Genomic DNA, 19619 nt, shown 5'->3' with positions numbered 1-19619 from the left:
ACATCTTCAAATTGTTAGTGATAAGCCAAAACCATAAAACCTTGTTATGTACAAGCAAGAACTTGCTCCGAGTTTGATTCTAAATTTCGTGGTAGAGATAGACTTGCATTAGAAGAAAAGAGGAACGTATACTAGGTTGCATAAAACCTTGCTCGCTCATCCTCATCAACAAACATGTCAAAATCAAGAATGCAACAATGTATGCATTACAGAGTTCAAAATGTTTAAATTTTTGATGATTCCATCATACATGATTGAGTTGCGAAAATTTATAGACAGCTATAACTTGTGTTGTGAGATTGCATGAAAATGCTTCATATTAATGGTTAATGGTTAGAGATTGAGTTGTATGGAGCAGAATGTAACTATAACCTACATTTTTCAACCTAATTGTCTTTTGAGTTTTGATGGAACACCATATAAAGTATACAAGAGACTACAACCGACCACTTCCAATTTAGAAATGTAAAGATTCTGATGTTAATTAGGAATTTAAGATGTAGCTAAGTGGGATTGATGGTGGGTTTATGTCTTCCCAAAACTTGATTAGTCATTTGTCTCTTCTGATTATTGATTAGTCTAAATTTCCTTATACATTGATGCATAAGTGCTTGATTTTGGTTACACCAACTTAAAGTGAGATGATCTTTTAAAAAAAAAAATAAATAAATAAAAATAAAAAATAAAAACTTAACTAGTGAGATGATTATGTCATGAATCATGTTTTTTTTTTTTTTTTTTTTTATTTGAATGCAATTGTTGGTTGGAGACTTGGGGAAGCCTTGCCATCATTTGATAACAGATCGATGTCAGATGGACCAAACTTCAAAGCATGTGTAGAGAACTAACCTTGAACAGAACAAAAGCTTCAGTACGTTCTTCAAGTGGTATATCTAGATTTATTCACTGATAACTCAAGTGGTCTATACAGAATGATAAGATCATGATGTACACACATTCATGAGTCGTAACATTGTAACAAAGTAGTTTAGCATCACTCTAGATCTTGGCATTAATTTTGAATTGTTTTGGACGCGAATGCAGGTCATAAGAATCATGGAGATTTAACGATTAAGTGTTTATATCTCAATCACTGAAATTAAATCAAATGGTGTGGTAGAGATTTTCTATTAGAACCTTCATATTTTCTCATTTGACACGTAGTATATATTCACACCTCAATTTGATTTTTAAATTTCGTATGAGATAAGAGAATTTCATAGCAAACTTTTTAGCACTTTTAGGACATAATGTTCATGATGTAATGTGCTGCTCTTCCCAGCTTCTAGTCTCAGTCTACTCTGCCTTCCGTTTGCGGTGATGGTTGTAGCTGAGGTTTTTCTTTGTAATTTTTTTATTGTATTTTCTATTAAAAAAAAAAAAAAAACCCTAATCACACCATTCCTCAATTTTTCTTGCCACACCGTCCATTAATTCACTGGGTGCAAGATTGATTTAGAGTTTTGTTACGTTTTTGAGGAAATGTTGTTAGATAAACGGGTACATTGTGGCTGGGAATGGGAAGGTCGAGGGTCATGAAAGATCTATGAATAGGTGCCTCGGTGGCTAGTTAAGTATTCTCTGGTGGATTGAAGTTTGATGATACAAATACTCATAGAGTTGATATGTTGGTAAAAATCGTAAAATGTACAATTGAGGCAACGTAAACAACTTCTTTCTTTCTCCATCTTCAAGGTTAGAGATGAATTCTGAAAATGTAGAAGAGTGAGGAACTGAGAATCGCAGCTAAAAAAGTTAATCTCGTATATTCAATGCCTTAGCAAGTTAGCATTATCTCATTTGAAGGCTTCAAAACTGGAAATGTTCAAAGTGACCAAAAAACGAACGTCAAAAATGCTAAATTCATATCGAAGCAAAATTGCTTTATAACAATGTCCATGACCTGTATCTATGTGCGACAATATCAATTGACATGGTAACGAAGCATATCGCTTATATAACGTCCACCAAGTTAATTATTAATAGGTCTTGCCTGAGGATTTCGACCTTCGCTTTCTTGATGCTGCGGTTGAACAACCATTATCAAATGCTTGTGACCAGATGATCTGGCCGAATATTGCTTCAGGTGAACTCTCTGGCACTGCTGCATTCTCTCATCTTTCCCCTGACCTCCTAGTCCTCCCTACTGTTTACTGGGGTAATTTGCTTTGACATGTTGCTATCCGAACAAGAAAGAGCAGTGGCTTTGAAAGGTGCTTCATGGTATTGTTTCGGTTGAAACAGTTACTCGATTGTCTAGGACTGCCGCTGGATGTGGAGAAGGGTAGCTGTTGTGCTTTTACTAGAAACATATTGGCACCTTTCGAAATCTTGAAAGATTCTGCCTGAGGTTGGCTGTGTAGCTTAGTTTGGTGAAACTAGGAGCATAATTGTATTGAGTTATGAATGGGAACATATAGATATATAGACAGGCAGATTATCAAAATCAAGAAGCGGGAGATATATAGTATGGTCTTTATCACCTGGGAAAGTTGGACATATAGGCCGGAACAAAAGGGAGTCCAAGTTTACAAATCAATTCTTATATCAGTCAGACAGGTAACACCAAGTTGACAAGCACACAAACAGGAACCAATAAGTAGACAGAAACTTGACAACTCATTATCAGGCAACTCCAATATTTGCGTACAGTTCTTATTTGTAGCAACAGCCGAAGAATGCAGAAATAATACAAGGTCAAAATTAAGTTCTAATGCAAACTTAATACTCCGCATAAACAAACACATGCTACCAAAACGTATCAATTCAACTCCTCACGGTCGCTCCAACCTTCAACTTAAAATCTAAAACCTGAAACACTTCCTCAAGATAACAAGGTAACTGCAATCATAAGACGATCTATAACTTGTCAGTACCTCCTGGGGTAGCGATCCATGAACCTACCAGAAGGGCACTCGTATGCGAGGTGTCCTCTCCCCCCACAGTTATGACAGATCATCAAGGGGCCCATGCAATCCCTGCTCATATGCCCAAGTTGCTGGCAGTTTCTACATACAATGTCACGGTGGTAGCCGCCACCGCCACCCCCGCTGCGAACTGCACCACCACCACCACCACCACCTCCCCTCTCTGCCAAACCATTGGCTCTGGGGCACTGCCTGGCCACATGCCCAGATACATTGCAATTGTTACAGATTGGTTCATTTGGGCAATCACGAGCCAGGTGACCTGTCTTCCGACAGTTGTTGCATGCCTTCTCATTTGTGCAGTCAACTGCAATATGACCCTGCTTGTAGCAATTGTTGCACAACCTCAAGTCCCCAGGCGGCATTGGGGCAGCAGTGCAGTCTCTAGCACGGTGTCCAGCCTTGCCACAGGTGTGGCAGATGCCCTCATTTGGACAGTTGCTAGCCATGTGACCAGGTTCGCGGCAATTCCAACATAGTGACTTTGTGGTACACTCTGAGGCAATGTGCCTACAAAAATATTTGATGGCAAAGTTACAATATAGAAATAAAGGCTCCACCAGCAAACATGCAAGCATCATAATGTTATAGGAAAGGGAATGAAAAAGAACAAAACACCTGCATTCTTAAGGGACAAGAAACAAAATTTATTGAAAAATGGCACAAAAATCTACCCACCACCCTAATGCTTCTATGTTAAAGCACTCCCAAGTGTTCGGAAGATAGTAGCTCCAGAAAACACCAGAAGCTATTGCCCCACATTAAAGCCAGACAAATTAATATAATTAATGACACATAATTGACACCCAATTCTCAATGAGATAAAGATTTAAATGTTAAAGTAGTCCCAAGTGTTTAGAGATTTAATAGCTCCAAAAAGTACAAGAAGTTAACACCTTGCCCAGCATTTGGGACCGTGCATGATGACCTTAAACTTTTGGTTTTCCCTTAAATCTTGTTTTTTTCCTATACTAAGAGCGAGAAATATGAAAATTGTAACACTCACTGCTGCTTCTTTTTTTAAGTGATAGCGGTGTAGACACCAACTAGGGTGGTGGTAAGACATACAAATGGTAGCTGCAGTAATTCCAGGATTGTAAGCATTAACTATCTAATCATGACGGTATTAAAAGGTAAACCCAACATCTGAAAAGCAACAATAAACGGTCTAATGAAATATATATCAGATCAAGCTGCATAATATAGAACCACAATTAAGGATAGTGATTGCCACAATAAGACAACAATTACGAGGCAGAAAGAGTTTCCATACCCGGGAAGACTACAGTTGTGACAAATTGCAACATTAGGGCATTCTCTAGCAAAATGGCCAGGTCTTTTGCAATTCTTGCATAGATTGTCTCGGCTGGCAAGAAAATAACAACATATTATGTGATGAACAGAAATAACTGTGTTTTGCATAAGTTGTAAGCTTCTTGAGGTCAGTTACAACGCAGATCAAGCAGAAAAGTTCCATAAAATATATTACAAAAAAATGCATTGAATCCAGCACTCAGCAAAAGAGAGCAAAACAAGGTCCCGTATCGCATCCATAGGAGAAATGGATATGCTATTGAATGGTTTACAGGTGGGATAAGGCACTTTTCTATGCTAAACTGACAAAAAAAAACAACAAAAACTAAACACCAGTCATTCAATTGTGAAGAACGAAATGACCAAATGTCATATATTTTTCTCATCAAGAACAAAGCAGTAAAGGACTGCAAACTAAAATTCAAAATATGATAGTAAACATACCATGCAATCAGAAAGCATTTAGAAAAAAGAGCATGTTCCATCTATACAACTTGTAGGATCCATTGACAGAGACAAGGCTACCACTAGAACTAAGATGAACTTGTGGATAAAACTAGACATTTGTATCTGAAAACATATTTTCTCTTCCAAATGTAGAACAAGACAAATTTATAATTTATAAACTTAAAAGGCCTTCAAAGGCAGTATTGAAGCAGAGGTCTTACTCAACACATACAGTTGATAGCAAGACTCCAGACCATGAAGACATATTGAGAGATGAATTTCTCCATACCAACCCACATATTTAAAGACAATAGAAGAAATCAGATAATGGTCAAAAGCTAGTAAACCTGAAACCACCACCCCGACGACCACCATCTCTCCTGTAAGGTGCATCGCGATAGGAAAAGCGATCAGTACGCATCTTACGATCCGTAGGGCTCCTGCTCCTGCTTCTGCTCCTGCTCCTGCTCCTGCTGAGGCTCCTGCTGTCCATACTTATGTTTAATTTCTTATTATGACCTAGCTCCACTGATTTGAGGGAAAAACACCACCACCACCACCACCACTGCCTCCTCCCTGTCCACATCACAGCCACACCCACATTACAACCACACCCAATATCCATGATGTTAAACCAAACCAACTACATCCTTCATAACAGAAATCACCAAATCCCAGCAAAGTACAGAAAATTTCAACATGCAACCCATCTCATAAGAATTAAATACAACCACACTTGAAGCCATATGCTAAATGTTCAGTCCCTCAACCATCCACATCCTTCAAAAATGAAAGTCTAAGCATCAGTTGCAAACAACCAGTCATTAATTATTGCTCAAGCCTACAAACTTACTCTACATACACTCCAAGTTCTCAAACCAGTCATTTGATAATAACCTAAACCAGTGCGGTGGTGGGGGGGGGGAGGGATACAGAGCGAGAAGGAGCAACTGGTTCCTCATTTGGAAAAATAGGTGTGTTTAGAGTTAAAGGTTGGAACAATGTAAACATCGTCTAGCAACTATAAGTGTTATCCATTTGATAATAGATGAAAAACTAGGAAGCCTGTTTTAGAGAGAGACGAAAGACAACAAGTGAACCAGAAACATCTCCCCAATTTCAGAAACTGTGACCATTACAAACATGCACCCTACTCTATTTAGTATATGACATCAAGACTTTATCGAAAAGGAACATCAAGAGTAAACTTGGAAACTTCAGAGAGATTATCATCAATATAAACAACAACACCTATTAGGACTGCTTTAGATCGTGAAACCCTTCTTTAGGAAGGAGTAGAAAACAATCAATCAATGATATTGTATGATGAATCCTTTTTGCTATGCATACAAGAAAAGGAAAGCCCCTCCCATAACCTCTCATATCCACTACTCATACGAAAAACTGCCTTTTGGAAAATTTCCTTCAGCACTTTTCACCACTATAAGATCATAGCCATCAAGGACTTAGAAGTGGCTGATGAAACTATCAACAGGAAAAAGAAAAATGATGGATAAAGGCATTTCTTTAAGAAAATAATGGGAGAAAAACAATTAGCCAAAAGAAAAACTACTACAGAGAAAAGGAGATTTAAAAGCAGTAGTTCTTGATAAATATGTATCGTCTTAACATTATATTGAATAATGGTCAACATAAGGGTTTTGAAACCAAAACACTCATGCTAGTATCTCTGAAAACATGTTTTGATTGTTTTGATAACATTGAGCATCTACTGGTGAAAAGCAGCAGCAGATTCACGTAGGGGATGGGGTGAAAGCAGCAGCAGATTTCCTTTAAAACCATCAAAGAGCCAATAACCACTCGACCATACTTGAAACAAAACTGAAAACAACCCAACCAAAGCTAGAAAAAAAACATAGAGAATACTACGGAATATATTAATTCGGATGTTATTCAGTCAGCAAAAGTAAGAAGATGAACCAATGAAACACATATGACCTATAGGGTTTCAATAACCTCCTAGTGACTAAGGAACTCCGAATGAATCCAAACAGAAAGCCTTGAAGATCTCATAAGTGGATGCCAGGGCTTCAACATTTGTTACTCCCCATATCTGGCCGTTGTAAACAAACCACAACTTGTGAACTATATACTAAAATCTTGTGACCAGTTTATTATAATACTCGAACCTTCTAACCAGTTTAAGGTGGCACTTTCCTACTCTAAAGTATAATAAATCCAGTGGCGTAAATAAGTTTACCACAATTACTCAAGAACATATAATTACGGCTATTCTTCATAGAATTCCACAATTTATACAAGTAACGCACATTAAATCAGAGACCTCATACATGGATTTCTATGAATCAAGCATATAAATTGAAACACAAGAATCAATGAAATTAAATTAGAGTGAGCTCGACCAGAGAGAGAAAGAGAGCCTACCTGGAAGGCGAAGACGAGAAGGCGCCGCGCGGCTAAGGTCACGGCGTTTCCGAGAAGCCGGCGAGGAATGTCGCGGCGGAGACGAGGGCTGAGAAGGTGCGGTTAGAGTGAAAGGGAGAGAGAAAATGAGAAGGAACCCTAGAACAAGTCGGTCCTCTTTCTCTGTTTGTTCGAGACAACTGAAAAGATTATGAGAATGTGGCTCTGCCTGTGGGCTGTTTACCTTTTTTTCCAAATTACGAAAATGGACCCTTTACGGAATTACAATCGTGTACCCCGCGTTTTAAAAGTACAATTGAGCTCATATTACGATATCAATATAAAACACATATATTTGTGTACATCGGTGAAGACAATCATATAAATGGGCGTATAACATTAAATTATTATTTAAAGATACAAATGATAAAATAGATTTCAAATATTCTACATGTTAAAAAAGTCATCATTAAAAAATATTACATGATAAGATGGTTACCTCATAACATCTTAAATGAAAAGAACAAACAAATGATAAAATAGGCTTCAATTGTTCCACATGATAAAACATGTTACATGATAAGATGATCACCTCATAACATCCTAAATGATAAAAATGTCTATTTTCACACTTTTCACATGACCATTCTACCCTCATCTCTAATTTCACCTATTTTTGATCGATTCTCTCTCGTCGATGATCGTCGACATGGATCATGAATGGAGCTCCGGTCTTCAATCGCAAATACATGCACTCCATCGGAGCTTCGGCAAACCCTGCTCCCCCTCAGTTGCTACCTCCTCTCCGCTGCGCTCAGTCATCGGATCTCCCTCTCCAACCCCTATGTCTCTAGGCCGCACTCGTCGACGGCGCTTGCCGACGACATCATCCCTCTCCTCGTCACATCGTCACCGCTTGAACATGTAGGGAAGGTGAGATGGTTGTCGATTTTGGGAAGGAGAGGGGAAGTAGGAGTCTTCGGGTTCGGAGTTGGAGGCCATTTAATCGTGAAATTGAGAGGGGAAGAAGAGGCGGTGGTCATTGTAGCATCAGAAAAGTGGGAAATTCAGAGTTTGGGTTTGTGTAGTAGTACAACAAAGTATAGACGATGAATTGGAGTGGAGAGTTCAGAAATAGAAAAGAATTAGATTGGCGAGTTGTGCCAAATTTTATGAGTATATGCATGTATGGATCTGAAGTATAATTGCTAGGTAAAGTTAGCCTTTGATGACTGGTTACATGACTAGTTTATTCAGTAAGTATGATTACATCACTAGTTACATGACTAATTGCACGAATAGTTACATGCCCAGTTACATGACTAGTGAGGTGAGGAAATGTAAAACTTACAGCCCTCGGTCAACGCATGCCATTTGAATTTGCCAAAACAAAAATGAAGAAGAAGGAAGTGTAAAACTCAAACATGATAAATTACTTTTCAGTTACATATGACTTTTCAGTTACATTGCCAGTTACATATCCATGTCAGATAAACAGTGGCTACATTGCGAGTTACATGTATGGTTACATGCCCAGTTACATGACTTTCAATAGTTACATGGATAGTTACATATACATTCTAACAATTATATCAACGGTTACATGGAGATATCAGTTAAACAGTGGTCACTTCATGCTTACTTTATAGTTACATTTCCAGTTATATGTCCAGGTTAGATAAATAATGGTAATTTCATGCCCAGTTATGTGTCAGATAAATGGTAGTTATATTGCAAGTTACATTACTAGTTAAATGACTTTTAACAGTTACATGGATAGTTACATATGTCTTTTAATAGTTATATACCCAGTTACATGGAGATGTCTATTAAACGTTAGTTACCTGAATCAGTCATATGACCAGCTACATGGCTTTCAACAGTGGCATGATTAGTTATATTGTTAGTTACTTCATACTTAGATTCTAGTTACATTGCCAAAAACATGTCCAAGTCACATAAATGGTAGTTACATTGCTGGTTACATATACAGTTACATGGCTTTCAACAGTTATTTGGCTAGTTACATGGCTTTCAACAGTTACTTGCCATAAACATGTCCAAGTCACATAAATGGTAGTTACAGTGATAGTTACATAAATAATTACATGACTAGCTAATTACATGGCTCTCAACAGTTACTTGCCTAGTTATATATAAATTTTAATAGCTACATTGCCAATTACATGAACACATGCTTGGGTTTGCAACGCGTAGCGGCTCTTTCCTCACATTCCTTGCTCAAGAACTTGAGAAGGTCAGCCATTGCTAGCACATCAAGGTCCATTGTGCTCTCATCGAGCAAAAGCGCCAAAATTCATTCACAGACATTTCATCAAACACTTGGTGTGTACCTTAATTCATTCATAGACATTTCATCAAACACTTGGTGTGCATGACCAAATAACATAACACATATTAAGAGGAATTATTACATGCACCTGGCACATTGCTGAGTTGGTGTTCCGCACCAATGAATAACTGACACGTTTACATTAATTTTAAATTAGAGTTAAATGGTATTTGAGTTATTAACTCTGTCACTCTGTCAAATAATTCACAGTCGTTTCACACTTACAACACTTGTTTTTCTTCTTCACTTTTCATGGTCGTTTGAATTGGAGTCCGAAAGCGTGAAGGCATCTGGGTAGAGCTAATACACCTCAGAAGAATATCTTATTTGTCTGGGATGGTTGTTAGACAACAAGTGCCATTAAGGAATAATTCAAGAAATTTATTGAATTAACCACAAGATCGATCTTAGTATAGATTTTCAAAATGGGGATGGGTCTGAAGAAGGTTTGGGTGCCCAGATAAAATTCTGGGTACCTGAATATCGTCGAATGACGCGGAGGCAAGAACAGACTTGTCGAAAATCGGTGATTTTAGTAGTGGTAAAGGTGAGTCACGGTGGTGCTTGGTAGTTGGTGGTGGAGGAGAGAGTGAAACTCATGTCTACTTTTTCTCTCCTTTTAAATCCTTGTAAATTGAACCCATAAGCTTAAATTGGCTTCATTTTGCTGAGAGTCGACGAATAGATAGACATATAGGTTGATGGGTAGAAAATTGTTCTGAGGGTATAAAGATGGCAGATTTAAGATTCATAAGAATGGACAAATGGTATCATGTGGCCGGGTGATGAAAATTAAAAAACTGGAAGAGAGCTGATCAATGGCTTATAGCTGAAAAGCCTGAAACACAGAAAACCCTTCACCTTGTTGGAAGAGAGAACGGTGTTAATCGAACGTTAGCTGATATAGGTAATGTATCAACAAGAAACCACACGTTCACACGTCATAAACTAACGTGTCAGTTATTCATTGGTGAGGAACACCACTTCAGAAATGTGACGGGTGCAGGTAATAATTCATCCACATATTAAATATAACAAGCAAATATGCATTTACAATCTAATCAATGAAAGATTCATGGGCAATACATTCTTATTCATAAAAGACATACCCAAAATATATACAATAAAATCCATGACTTCAAGCTTTTTTTTTTTTTTTTAATTCTGGTTGTAATCACATTAACAAGAAAAACCAATCAATTTATAAAGAAGTGAGAATTATGCTAGCGTATCTTGTAAGTTGAAGAAGATGATCGAAATTGAATCGAAAAGTCATGCCGAAACCCTAAACCCACTAACTTATCAAAACCACCACTTCGAATTCGTAGGCACTCCTTAAGAAACCACGGGCCAAAAACACCCATACTACCAAGAACGAAAAGAAACCAGAATAAGGAAGAAGGTGGTGCATGCACACGAGCCAAGGCTCTACACACCTTCCATTTGATATGCAACGATTCACATTTAGGAGTAGGTGTTGTAGGTTTCAAGATATGGCATCGAAAAAGCGTAGGCGGGAGCATATCTAAGACCGAAAATATGGAGGGAGAAGATTGGAAGAGAAGATAGGTGAAATATATTTGATTTTGGGATTAGAAATTAGGCATGGATCTAGGCTGAAATTGACAAAGAAAAATGAAAAACGAAGAATGAAATCTTGAGATTAACTCAGGGGAATCACCACGAGGGTGAGGCAAACCAAGAAACTCCCAAAACGGCAGAGAGAGAGAGAGAGAGACTTAAATCTCAATTCTTAAATAAAGCATCACCGTCTACTTCTACTTCCGATCTAGATTGGGTAGAAGGGTTTTTCATTCTATTTCTCACAACAACCCAAATGTAGTTGATACTCAACTATAAAAAAATTATTTGTTTCAGCTTCTTTTCATGCGTTTAGGTTTTATTAAGTTTTGCGTGTTCTATATTTTAGTGGGTCTCCGTGTTAATCTTAAATTTTTAGTTTAACTTATATTTTCATAATATGACAAAGTTAGACCTTGAAATCCATCTACTGCTACAACTTTGAAATATGAAGAAAACATTTTTTTTTGTTAAGTCCAAAATCAATCTAAAATACAAATTCAAAATCCATATATATAGAAGAAATTCATAAACCAATGCAAATAACAAATAAATAACGAAAAGTTGCATGTGTTTTCTAACCATAGTTAGCTAAGTCAAACAAGACTCATTACAAGTAGTGGTTGAGTCACCTTAGACAAGGTGGGGCACGTACCCCACTAGACTATTTGTATAAATACAAATAAGTTACCAATTTTACCATATGTCTATCATAATGCAGTGGCTTAATCCTTATTAGGGTTCTCTGGTTTGTTTCATTGCAACACTTTTTTTTTCCGTTTTTTAGACAGTTTGCTTTTTTCCCCGTTTTTGTTGGAGGACAACTAGCTTAAGGCTACAATTTAGTATTTCTTACTTAATATTCTTATTTAAATGAAAATCAAATTTGCTACGAGTTCAAAGATGATTTTTTTTTTCAAGGAATGATCACATTATCTTAAGAAAAATAAATTATTTCTTGTTTTCATATATTGAGAAATACGTTTTAGTGGTATAGATAGATAAGCCATATAAAATGATTTTATCTTGTCGAGGATAATCATTAAACATCATTTTAATAGACATAAATTTTATTTAGAAATTTTCTAAACGAGGATTATTAGTATCACCATTTTGATAGATAAATATTTTTATTCTATGTGCCCCAGTATGCTTCAAATCCTACCTCTGCCATTGATACTAAGCTATTATTTATGGTAATTCTTTATGTTACAAGTTTGAGAACTATTTTATTGTATTTATGTGACAACAAATTATCGTTAAAGTGGTAAATATTTTCACGACACCGGGAAAAAAAATAGGACTTCTTTATTGGGAAAAAAACCTAGATTTATAGGACTTCCTTATCGGGAAAAAAAACCTAGATTTATATTTCTTAACTTACTTGTTTCACGATGCCGACCATTCTCTCCGGTGACTCTTTTATCCGCCGCTAAGATCATAAACTCCTTGGTCTTTAGCTCGACATTGGTTGTTCCATGCGACTAAAATAACCCTAATTAGTTACGACCAAAGAAAAGAAAAGATATATAACATGGTTAAGAGAGAAAAGATCGAATAACATACTGAATCTTCGCTGCTCCTACCTCCTAATTTGCTCATTGACATGGTGGGGCACTGGTAAAAGAGGAGGTGTTGTGTATGCAGTGTGTTGTTATAATGGTAAAACTTCATTAATATAAGTAAATTGGGGTTGAGTTCCTCATGGTATAGTTAGGATCTTTATATCGTAAAAACTATCTTTGAAGAGATTAATTATTTTGAAGAATTTTTCTTAATTTCATAAAAATTAAGGAAAAAGTTATTAATCAATGTTGCGTTTGTGGTAATACCATAATTATATGTTTGAAAACCATTAGGGCGTCAAGACAACGAATTGTTGAGAAAATAGTAATTAAGCTTGCTCTTTTCTTCTTCTTTTTGTACTAATAATAATTCTTTATACTCTAAGTTTGAGAACCATTTTATTTATGTGACAATAAATTATCATTAAAATCGTAAATATTTTATGTCCATATGCTCAATGAGGCACGAGTTCAGATTTGCGTAATAAAGCTCTACACCTCGTAACTAATATTTATCTTTATGTAAATTTTGTTTTCATTAAGATAATCACTCATAAGACAATGTGTTTTATATAAATCATTAAATTATATAATTGGCGTCTCAAGTCCCTTTTAGAGAAAACCCTTCTTATTGTTGAAGGTTTTGATAATGTTAGATCTTCTCACATTTTCGAGAAGCCAATTTCTTGGCGGATGTTTTAGCTAGTATTAGACATATAGTCAAATATCTTTGAAGATCTGGCTTGGAGATGTCTTTTCTCAAGCCTTGCAAGCGCTTAAGTTAGATATTTACTATCTAACATTTCTGAGTTACTGTAGCTAAGGACCGCGTGATTTTACGGTCGTGTCCTTACTTTGCGTTTATTTATGTTATTGTCATCAATTGCCATGGTCGTTGCTCCTCGTGTCATTCTGCATCTGCATGCGATTTTTGCTCTCTCGCTTTCTCTCAATCTGATATCGTTCTCTTCGTTTCAAAACGATCAGGTTCATCAGTTCTTGGCTATCTATCTACTTCAGTGATCAGTGTGATTGGTGTTTCGATGTTGGCAGAGGTTTTAGGGTTCTGAAATTAGGTTTGTCATCAGTAAATACAATTCTGCATCTGTATGTGATTTTTGCTCTCTCGCTTTCTCTCAATCTGATATCGTTCTCTTTGTTTCAGAACGATCAAGTTCATCGGTTCCTGGCTATCTATCTACTTTAGTGATCAGTGTGATTGGTGTTTCGATGTTGACAGTGGTTTTAGGGTTCTGAAATTAGGTTTGTCATCAATAAGTACAAGGGAGGTGATTTTGGGTTTCTGGGTTTTCCATGTGAGGGAGAAGAAGATGGGTCTGAGGCAAGAGAAGTGAGACTGAATAGCAATTCAGAAGCAATTGGGTGATTTCATTTTGCATGGTGGTCGTTTGGTTTGGATTGAAGAATTTCGTTATCTTGTAAGGGTTTGGTTTTGCGTGGGTAGTGGCTGTGCCATTGTGGTCATTCGAGGTTACGGGAAGACAAAGAAACAATCAGTTTAGGTGTGGTATTTTGGCTTTCTTCTTCTTCTTTGTTTTTTTTTTTTCCTTTCCTTGGATTTTCCTGATCGATTACAACCATCTACCTTAGATGGTTCTGCCCACCTCCTCGCCATGACAATGTTATCGGCAAACAAGGTTCCCGCATCTAGGAGATTTGTGAAGCAACCAAGGTCATCATCGAAATCGTCTACGCTATAGTTGTATGTAACTACTTCATTCTGAGTGACAATAGCTTTTGGTGATTCTTTCGTAAAAGACTTGCAGTTTATATATTACCACCAAGTTTTTGTGAGAGACAAGAATCAAATGGAACTCATATGTGAGTTTACAATTGAGAATCTGAGGTATGACATTTTTCAATTGTAGGAGATATAAAACTATGTCGATCATGCATAACAATCAAGGGATGTGATTCTATGCTATCTTCCATGTTCAGAGAACCTAATTGTATTGTGATTTTAATTAAGCACTTTTGCATTTTTTTTTCCATTTGATTGTTCAAAGTGCCTCCTTTTTAAATAGAAAATGGACTTCTTATTAAAGATGAGTCACTATTTATTATATCAGAATGCAGCATCAGGTCTAGGTTTAATCGTAGTATTTCAATTGCAGGAGAGAACAGTTGAAGATTTGCTTTTGGGGTGATCTTGGTAAGGAGTTTGACATGGCGGCTCTTCAGCAAATGTCACCACCCGTGTTTGCTGTTTTGACAAGTTTAAGAGTAACTACATTCAAAAGTAAGGAAGGATTCATCATACTATGTTACAATATTTTTTGTAGTATAGTATTTGTTAATCTTTTCTAGATGTTATGTGTAGGGGAGATCACAGCAACAGAAACAAGACATACATGTGTTATTTTCAATCTAGCTGTTGCAGATGCAGACAAATACAAAACAAAGTAAGCTTGATCAATTCATTCAAGCTATAAATTATTTATGTTCAGACATAACAATATCAACCCAAAGGCCTAAGAGAAAAACTCAAGCTCCACCGCACCTCAAGGACTATGTGACCAACTAAGAACAGAGTAGAGTAATTGGTAGTAGTTTCTTTTTGTATTTTAAACTTTCCTTGTAATCTTTGTTTTAATTCTTTCCTTTCCTATTGCTCCTAGGGTTTTGGAGGCTATTTAAGCCTAACTTTGTAGTCCTTCCGGTAGCCATTTTTTTATATAATATATTCAGAAAACGTAGCAACTTTCCTGCAAAGTGAGTTCTTGAGTTCTTCGGTTTCTGGTGTGGTGTTGTTAGTGAGTTCAGACCTATGTCCGGATTAATCCCTATTAATTTGGTATCAGAGCTCCGGTTGGAGCATGGTGGATCTCCATGGCTCATAACAGGCGCAATGAGGAAGGAATTGAGGAAGAAGTTTATGCATGAAAACTACCTTCAAAATAACTTTTTGAAGCTGCACAACATTCGACAGGGTAGTCGGACAGTGGATGACTTTACAAAGGAGTTTGATCTTCTTACCATGAGGTGTGGTCTAGCTGAAGAGGAAGAACAAACGGTTGCAAGATATTTGGCAGGCTTGAGAAGAGAAATTCATGATGTCGTAGTGCTACAACCATGTTGGAGTTATAGTGAGGTTTACCAACTAGCCATACAAGTTGAAAAGCAACTGCAAAGTCGTTATAAGAGGGGAGCAAGTGAAGATTATGAGGCTAAAAAAATAGCGTCATCAAGCACTCCCAAAATCACACCCATGTTGGACGCCAATATACGTGAACCCTTGAAGAATCAAGCTGAACATAAAGCGGAAGCTCGAGAGAGTAACAAAGGAAAAAATGTGAAGTGTTTCAAGTGCTCAGGCCTAGGGCACATTGCATCAGATTGTCCCAACCGGAGAGTTGTAAATTTAGTGGAAGAGTTAGGGGAGAGCAGTAGTGCGGGGTTGGACGACATGCCAACTTCTGATGACTATGGGGACCAAGATGAAGAAGAAATAACTTGGAGTGATCACGGGGAATCACTAGTCATTCGCCAAACAATGAGCGCATCAAAAGTTGAGGATGATTCTGAGTGGCTCAAACACAACATCTTTCACACAAAATGTACCTCGAATGGCAAGGTATGTAGTGTTATTATTGATAGTGGGAGTTGTGAAAACATTGTGTCTCAGCATATGGTGGATAAGTTAAGTTTGGTAACTGAGAGGAGGCCCAAGTCTTACAAGTTGTCATGGTTTAAGAAAGGAAACGACGTGGTGGTCATCAAAGATGTTTGGTGTATTTCTCTATTGGCACCAAGTATCAAGACTCGCAATGGTGTGATGTAGCTCTCATGGATGCATGTCACCTTTTACTAGGGCGTCCCTCGCAGTATGATAGGAAGTATGTACATGATGGACATCTAAACACCTACACCTTTGTTAAAGATGGCAACAAAGTAATTTTGGGCCCATCTAGATATGAACACAAGCCTTCATCAAAACATGCAGAGGGTGACAACTTTCTCACGATGTGTAATTTCTTGAATGAATCTAAAGAGGAGGGTATGTTCTATATGCTTATTGGAAGAGAAGCTAATGATAATGCTCATGAGGCCCCTGAAGTAGTAGCCTCATTGTTGAAAGAATTTGTCGATGTTGTTCCAGAAGAGTTACCAGTAGGACTACCACCTTTGAGGGATATCCAACATCACATTGATTTTGTACCAGGAGCTAGCCTGCCGAATAAACCTCATTATCGTATGAGTCCCCAAGAATATGATGAGCTTAATAAGTATGTGACTGAATTGTTGAAGAAAGGAGTTATCAGAGAGAGTATGAGCCCATGTGTAGTGTCGGCTTTGCTTACACCGAAGAAAGATGGTACTTGGCAAATGTGTGTGGATAGCAGGGCAATAAACAAAATTGCTGTGAGGTATAGATTTCCAATACCTCGTTTAGAAGACATGCTAGATCATTTGGCAGGTGCAAAAGTATTTTCAAAGATTGATCTAAGGAGCGGGTACCACCAGATAAGAATGAGACCTGGGGATGAATGGAAGACTGCATTTAAAACCCGAGATGGACTATTTGAATGGATGGTGATGCCTTTCGGACTAACAAATGCCCCTAGCACATTTATGCGTATCATAATTCAGGTCTTTTGTTCTTTCATTGGCAAGTTTGTGGTTGTGTATTTTGACGACATTCTGGTCTATAGCAGTGATGTTAGCCAACTTATGGAACACTTGAGACAAGTCTTTGAAGTGTTGAGAGCCGAGAAGCTATATGCGAATTTGAAGAAGTGTGAATTCTTGACAGATAAACTAATCTTTTTGGGTTTTGTTATCTCTGTTGATGGGGTACAAGTAGACTAAAAAAAAAATTGAAGCAATTTTGGGATGGCCTACTCCTCGGACTATTCATGATGTTCGGAGTTTTCATGGTCTAGCTTCCTTTTATCAATGGTTCATTAAGAATTTCAGTTCCATCGTGGCACCAATGACCGATTGTTTAAAGGCTAGTACTTTTAAGTGCACAAACTCAGCAGAAAAGAGCTTCCAAGCAATCAAAATAGCCATGACAAAGGCTCCTATGTTAGCTCTTCCAGATTACAAGAAGGTATTTGAGGTTGATTGTGAAGCTTCCAAGGTCAGGATTGGAGCTGTTCTAAGTCAAGAAGGGAGACCTACGGCGTTCTATAGTAAGAAGCTCAATGATGTTCGACAACGATATTCTACCTATGATGTTGAATTCTATGCAATCATGCAAGCTCTTTGACAATGGAGGCAGTATCTTATTTATAAAGAAAATTCTTTATTCTGATCATGAAGCACTCAAGTTTATTAATGGGCAACAAAAACTGAACAGAAGGCATGCTACGTGGGTTGAAGAATTGCAAGAGTATGATTTTGTCATCAAGCACAAATCAGGAGTTCAAAACAAGGTAGCTAATGCTTTGAGTAGGCGGGAGACTTTGTTGTCGGTTATGAAGATAAGAGTTGATGGGTTTGAGCAGCTGAAAGATTTATATGAAGGTGATGCGGACTTTTGTGAAGTGTGGAATAATTGTGCTAGCAAAGGTCCTCAACAAGATTTCCATGTCCAAGATGGTTAATTGTTTAAAGGGAGCTGATTGTGTGTTCCTCAAGGCTCCCTACGTGTCTGGATAATTGAAGAACAACATGGAGGTGGTTTAGGTGGACATTTTAGGCGGGACAAGACTTTGGCATTGATTAGTGAGAAATTTTATTGGCCTAAGTTGCAAAAGGATGTGGTAAAGTATATGCAGCGGTGTCGAACTTGCCATATAGCCAAGAGTAGGAGCCAAAATACTGGGCTCTACACTCCTCTGCCTCAACCACAAGCTCCATGGGAGGATGTCAGCATGGATTTTGTTGTGAGACTTCCAAAAACAAGAAGTGGACATGATTCAATATTGGTCGTGGTTGACCGGTTTTCGAAGATGGCTCACTTCATCCCTTGCAAGAAAACCATGGATGCAAGCCATATAGCAGATATTTATTTTAAATAGGTCGTGAGGCTGCATGGGATTCCTTCCACTATTACTTCAGATAGGGATACAAAGTTTGTGGGACATTTCTAGAGGACCTTATGGCGTAAGCTTGGGACAAAGCTACAATTCAGCACTGCTCATCATCCTCAAACGGACGGCCAGACGGAAGTGGTTAATAGAAGTCTAGGTAACTTGTTAAGGTCACTCGTAGGAAGTAAAAAGGGCAGCTGGTGTGAAACACTACTTCAAGCTGAGTTTGCTTATAACAGGTCCAAGCATAGGAGCATCCAAATAAGTCCTTTTGAAGCTGTATATGGACGCAATCCTAACAGCCCCATGGAATTAATTCTGCTGCCGGTTGAAAATAGGTTCAGTGGCGATGCTCAAGACATGGTGCAGCATATTAAGGCTCTTCACGAGAAGATAAGCAGAAGATTGAAAGCAAGTAACTTGAAGTACAAAGAAAGTGCTGATCAACATAGGTGACAAGTTGAATTCGAGGTGGGAGACCTGGTATGGATAAACCTTAGGAAAGAAAGATTCCCAAGAGGAAAATATGGGAAACTACATGATCGAGGTGGGGGTCCGTATAAAGTACTGAAGAAGGTTGGTTCTAATGCATACACTCTTGAACTACCAGCTAATATTGGTGTCTCCCCTACTTTCAATGTTTCCGACTTGAAGGCCTATCATCGTGAGAATGAATGCACTGTGATTGACTCGAGGGCGAGTCCTTCGCAACCCGGAGAACCTGATGCAGGAGCATCAACCCAGAGGCCTAAGAGAAAGACTCAAGCTCCACCGCACCTCAAGGACTATGTGACCAACTAAGGCCAGAGTAGAGTAATTGGTAGTAGTTTCATTTTGTATTTTAAACTTTCCTTGTAATCTTTGTTTTAATTCTTTTCCTTTCCTATTGCTCGTAGGGTTTTGGAGGCTATTTAAGTCTAACTTTATAGTCCTTCCAGCAGCCATTTTTTTATATAATATATTCAGAAAACGTAGCAACTTTGCTGCAAAGTGAGTTCTTGAGTTCTTGAGTTCTTCGGTTTCTGGTGTGGTGTTGTTAGTGAGTTCA

General features: G+C 37.7%; 2 protein-coding genes across 3 annotated transcripts; one reads left to right on the top strand and one right to left on the bottom strand.

Annotated features, from left to right (window-relative positions):
* Nucleotides 1-2601: 2601 nt before the first annotated feature.
* Nucleotides 2602-7260, bottom strand: LOC101307647 (DNA-binding protein HEXBP-like). Of its 2 annotated transcripts, none has more exons than XM_004290284.1 (4): nucleotides 7095-7260; nucleotides 5036-5264; nucleotides 4201-4293; nucleotides 2602-3437 (listed from the first exon to the last, which is right to left on the bottom strand). In XM_004290284.1, the coding sequence occupies exons 2-4, from the start codon at nucleotides 5179-5181 to the stop codon at nucleotides 2870-2872; spliced, it is 807 nt and encodes a 268-aa protein (XP_004290332.1). In that variant the 5' UTR covers nucleotides 5182-5264; nucleotides 7095-7260; the 3' UTR covers nucleotides 2602-2869. The 2 variants fall into 2 exon arrangements, with proteins under 2 accessions (XP_004290332.1, XP_004290331.1); XM_004290283.1 differs by having other exon boundaries at nucleotides 5036-5468; nucleotides 7095-7246.
* Nucleotides 7261-7793: 533 nt separating this feature from the next.
* On the top strand, nucleotides 7794-19372 carry LOC101306407. Its single transcript, XM_004292389.1, has 12 exons — nucleotides 7794-8151; nucleotides 13560-13627; nucleotides 13822-13955; nucleotides 14708-14832; nucleotides 14914-14995; nucleotides 15348-16167; nucleotides 16347-17387; nucleotides 17503-17792; nucleotides 17896-18062; nucleotides 18177-18480; nucleotides 18811-19023; nucleotides 19072-19372. Exons 1-12 carry the CDS (start codon nucleotides 7794-7796, stop codon nucleotides 19370-19372), a joined length of 3903 nt encoding a protein of 1300 aa, XP_004292437.1.
* Nucleotides 19373-19619: the final 247 nt, after the last annotated feature.

Source organism: Fragaria vesca, linkage group LG2 (genome assembly GCF_000184155.1).
Source record: "Fragaria vesca subsp. vesca linkage group LG2, FraVesHawaii_1.0, whole genome shotgun sequence".
NCBI classification, from domain to species: Eukaryota; Viridiplantae; Streptophyta; class Magnoliopsida; order Rosales; family Rosaceae; genus Fragaria; species Fragaria vesca.
Note: the sequence above shows the minus strand (reverse complement) of the source record. Positions and strands in the feature narration are given on the sequence as shown.

What these genes read in the sequence shown, in the direction of transcription:
- LOC101307647 (XM_004290283.1), bottom strand. Translation starts at nt 5,313, where the DNA reads ATGGATATTGGGTGTGGTTGTAATGTGGGTGTGGCTGTGATGTGGACA. An exon ending in CGTCGGGGTGGTGGTTTCAG is followed by an intron (nt 4,294 to 5,035) that starts GTTTACTAGCTT and finishes TTTTCTTGCCAG; the next exon opens with CCGAGACAATCTATGCAAGA. An exon ending in CACAACTGTAGTCTTCCCGG is followed by an intron (nt 3,438 to 4,200) that starts GTATGGAAACTC and finishes ATATTTTTGTAG; the next exon opens with GCACATTGCCTCAGAGTGTA.
- LOC101306407 (XM_004292389.1), top strand. Translation starts at nt 7,794, where the DNA reads ATGGAGCTCCGGTCTTCAATCGCAAATACATGCACTCCATCGGAGCTT. An exon ending in GTGGGAAATTCAGAGTTTGG is followed by an intron (nt 8,152 to 13,559) that starts GTTTGTGTAGTA and finishes CAAAACGATCAG; the next exon opens with GTTCATCAGTTCTTGGCTAT. An exon ending in AGCAATTCAGAAGCAATTGG is followed by an intron (nt 13,956 to 14,707) that starts GTGATTTCATTT and finishes TTTCAATTGCAG; the next exon opens with GAGAGAACAGTTGAAGATTT.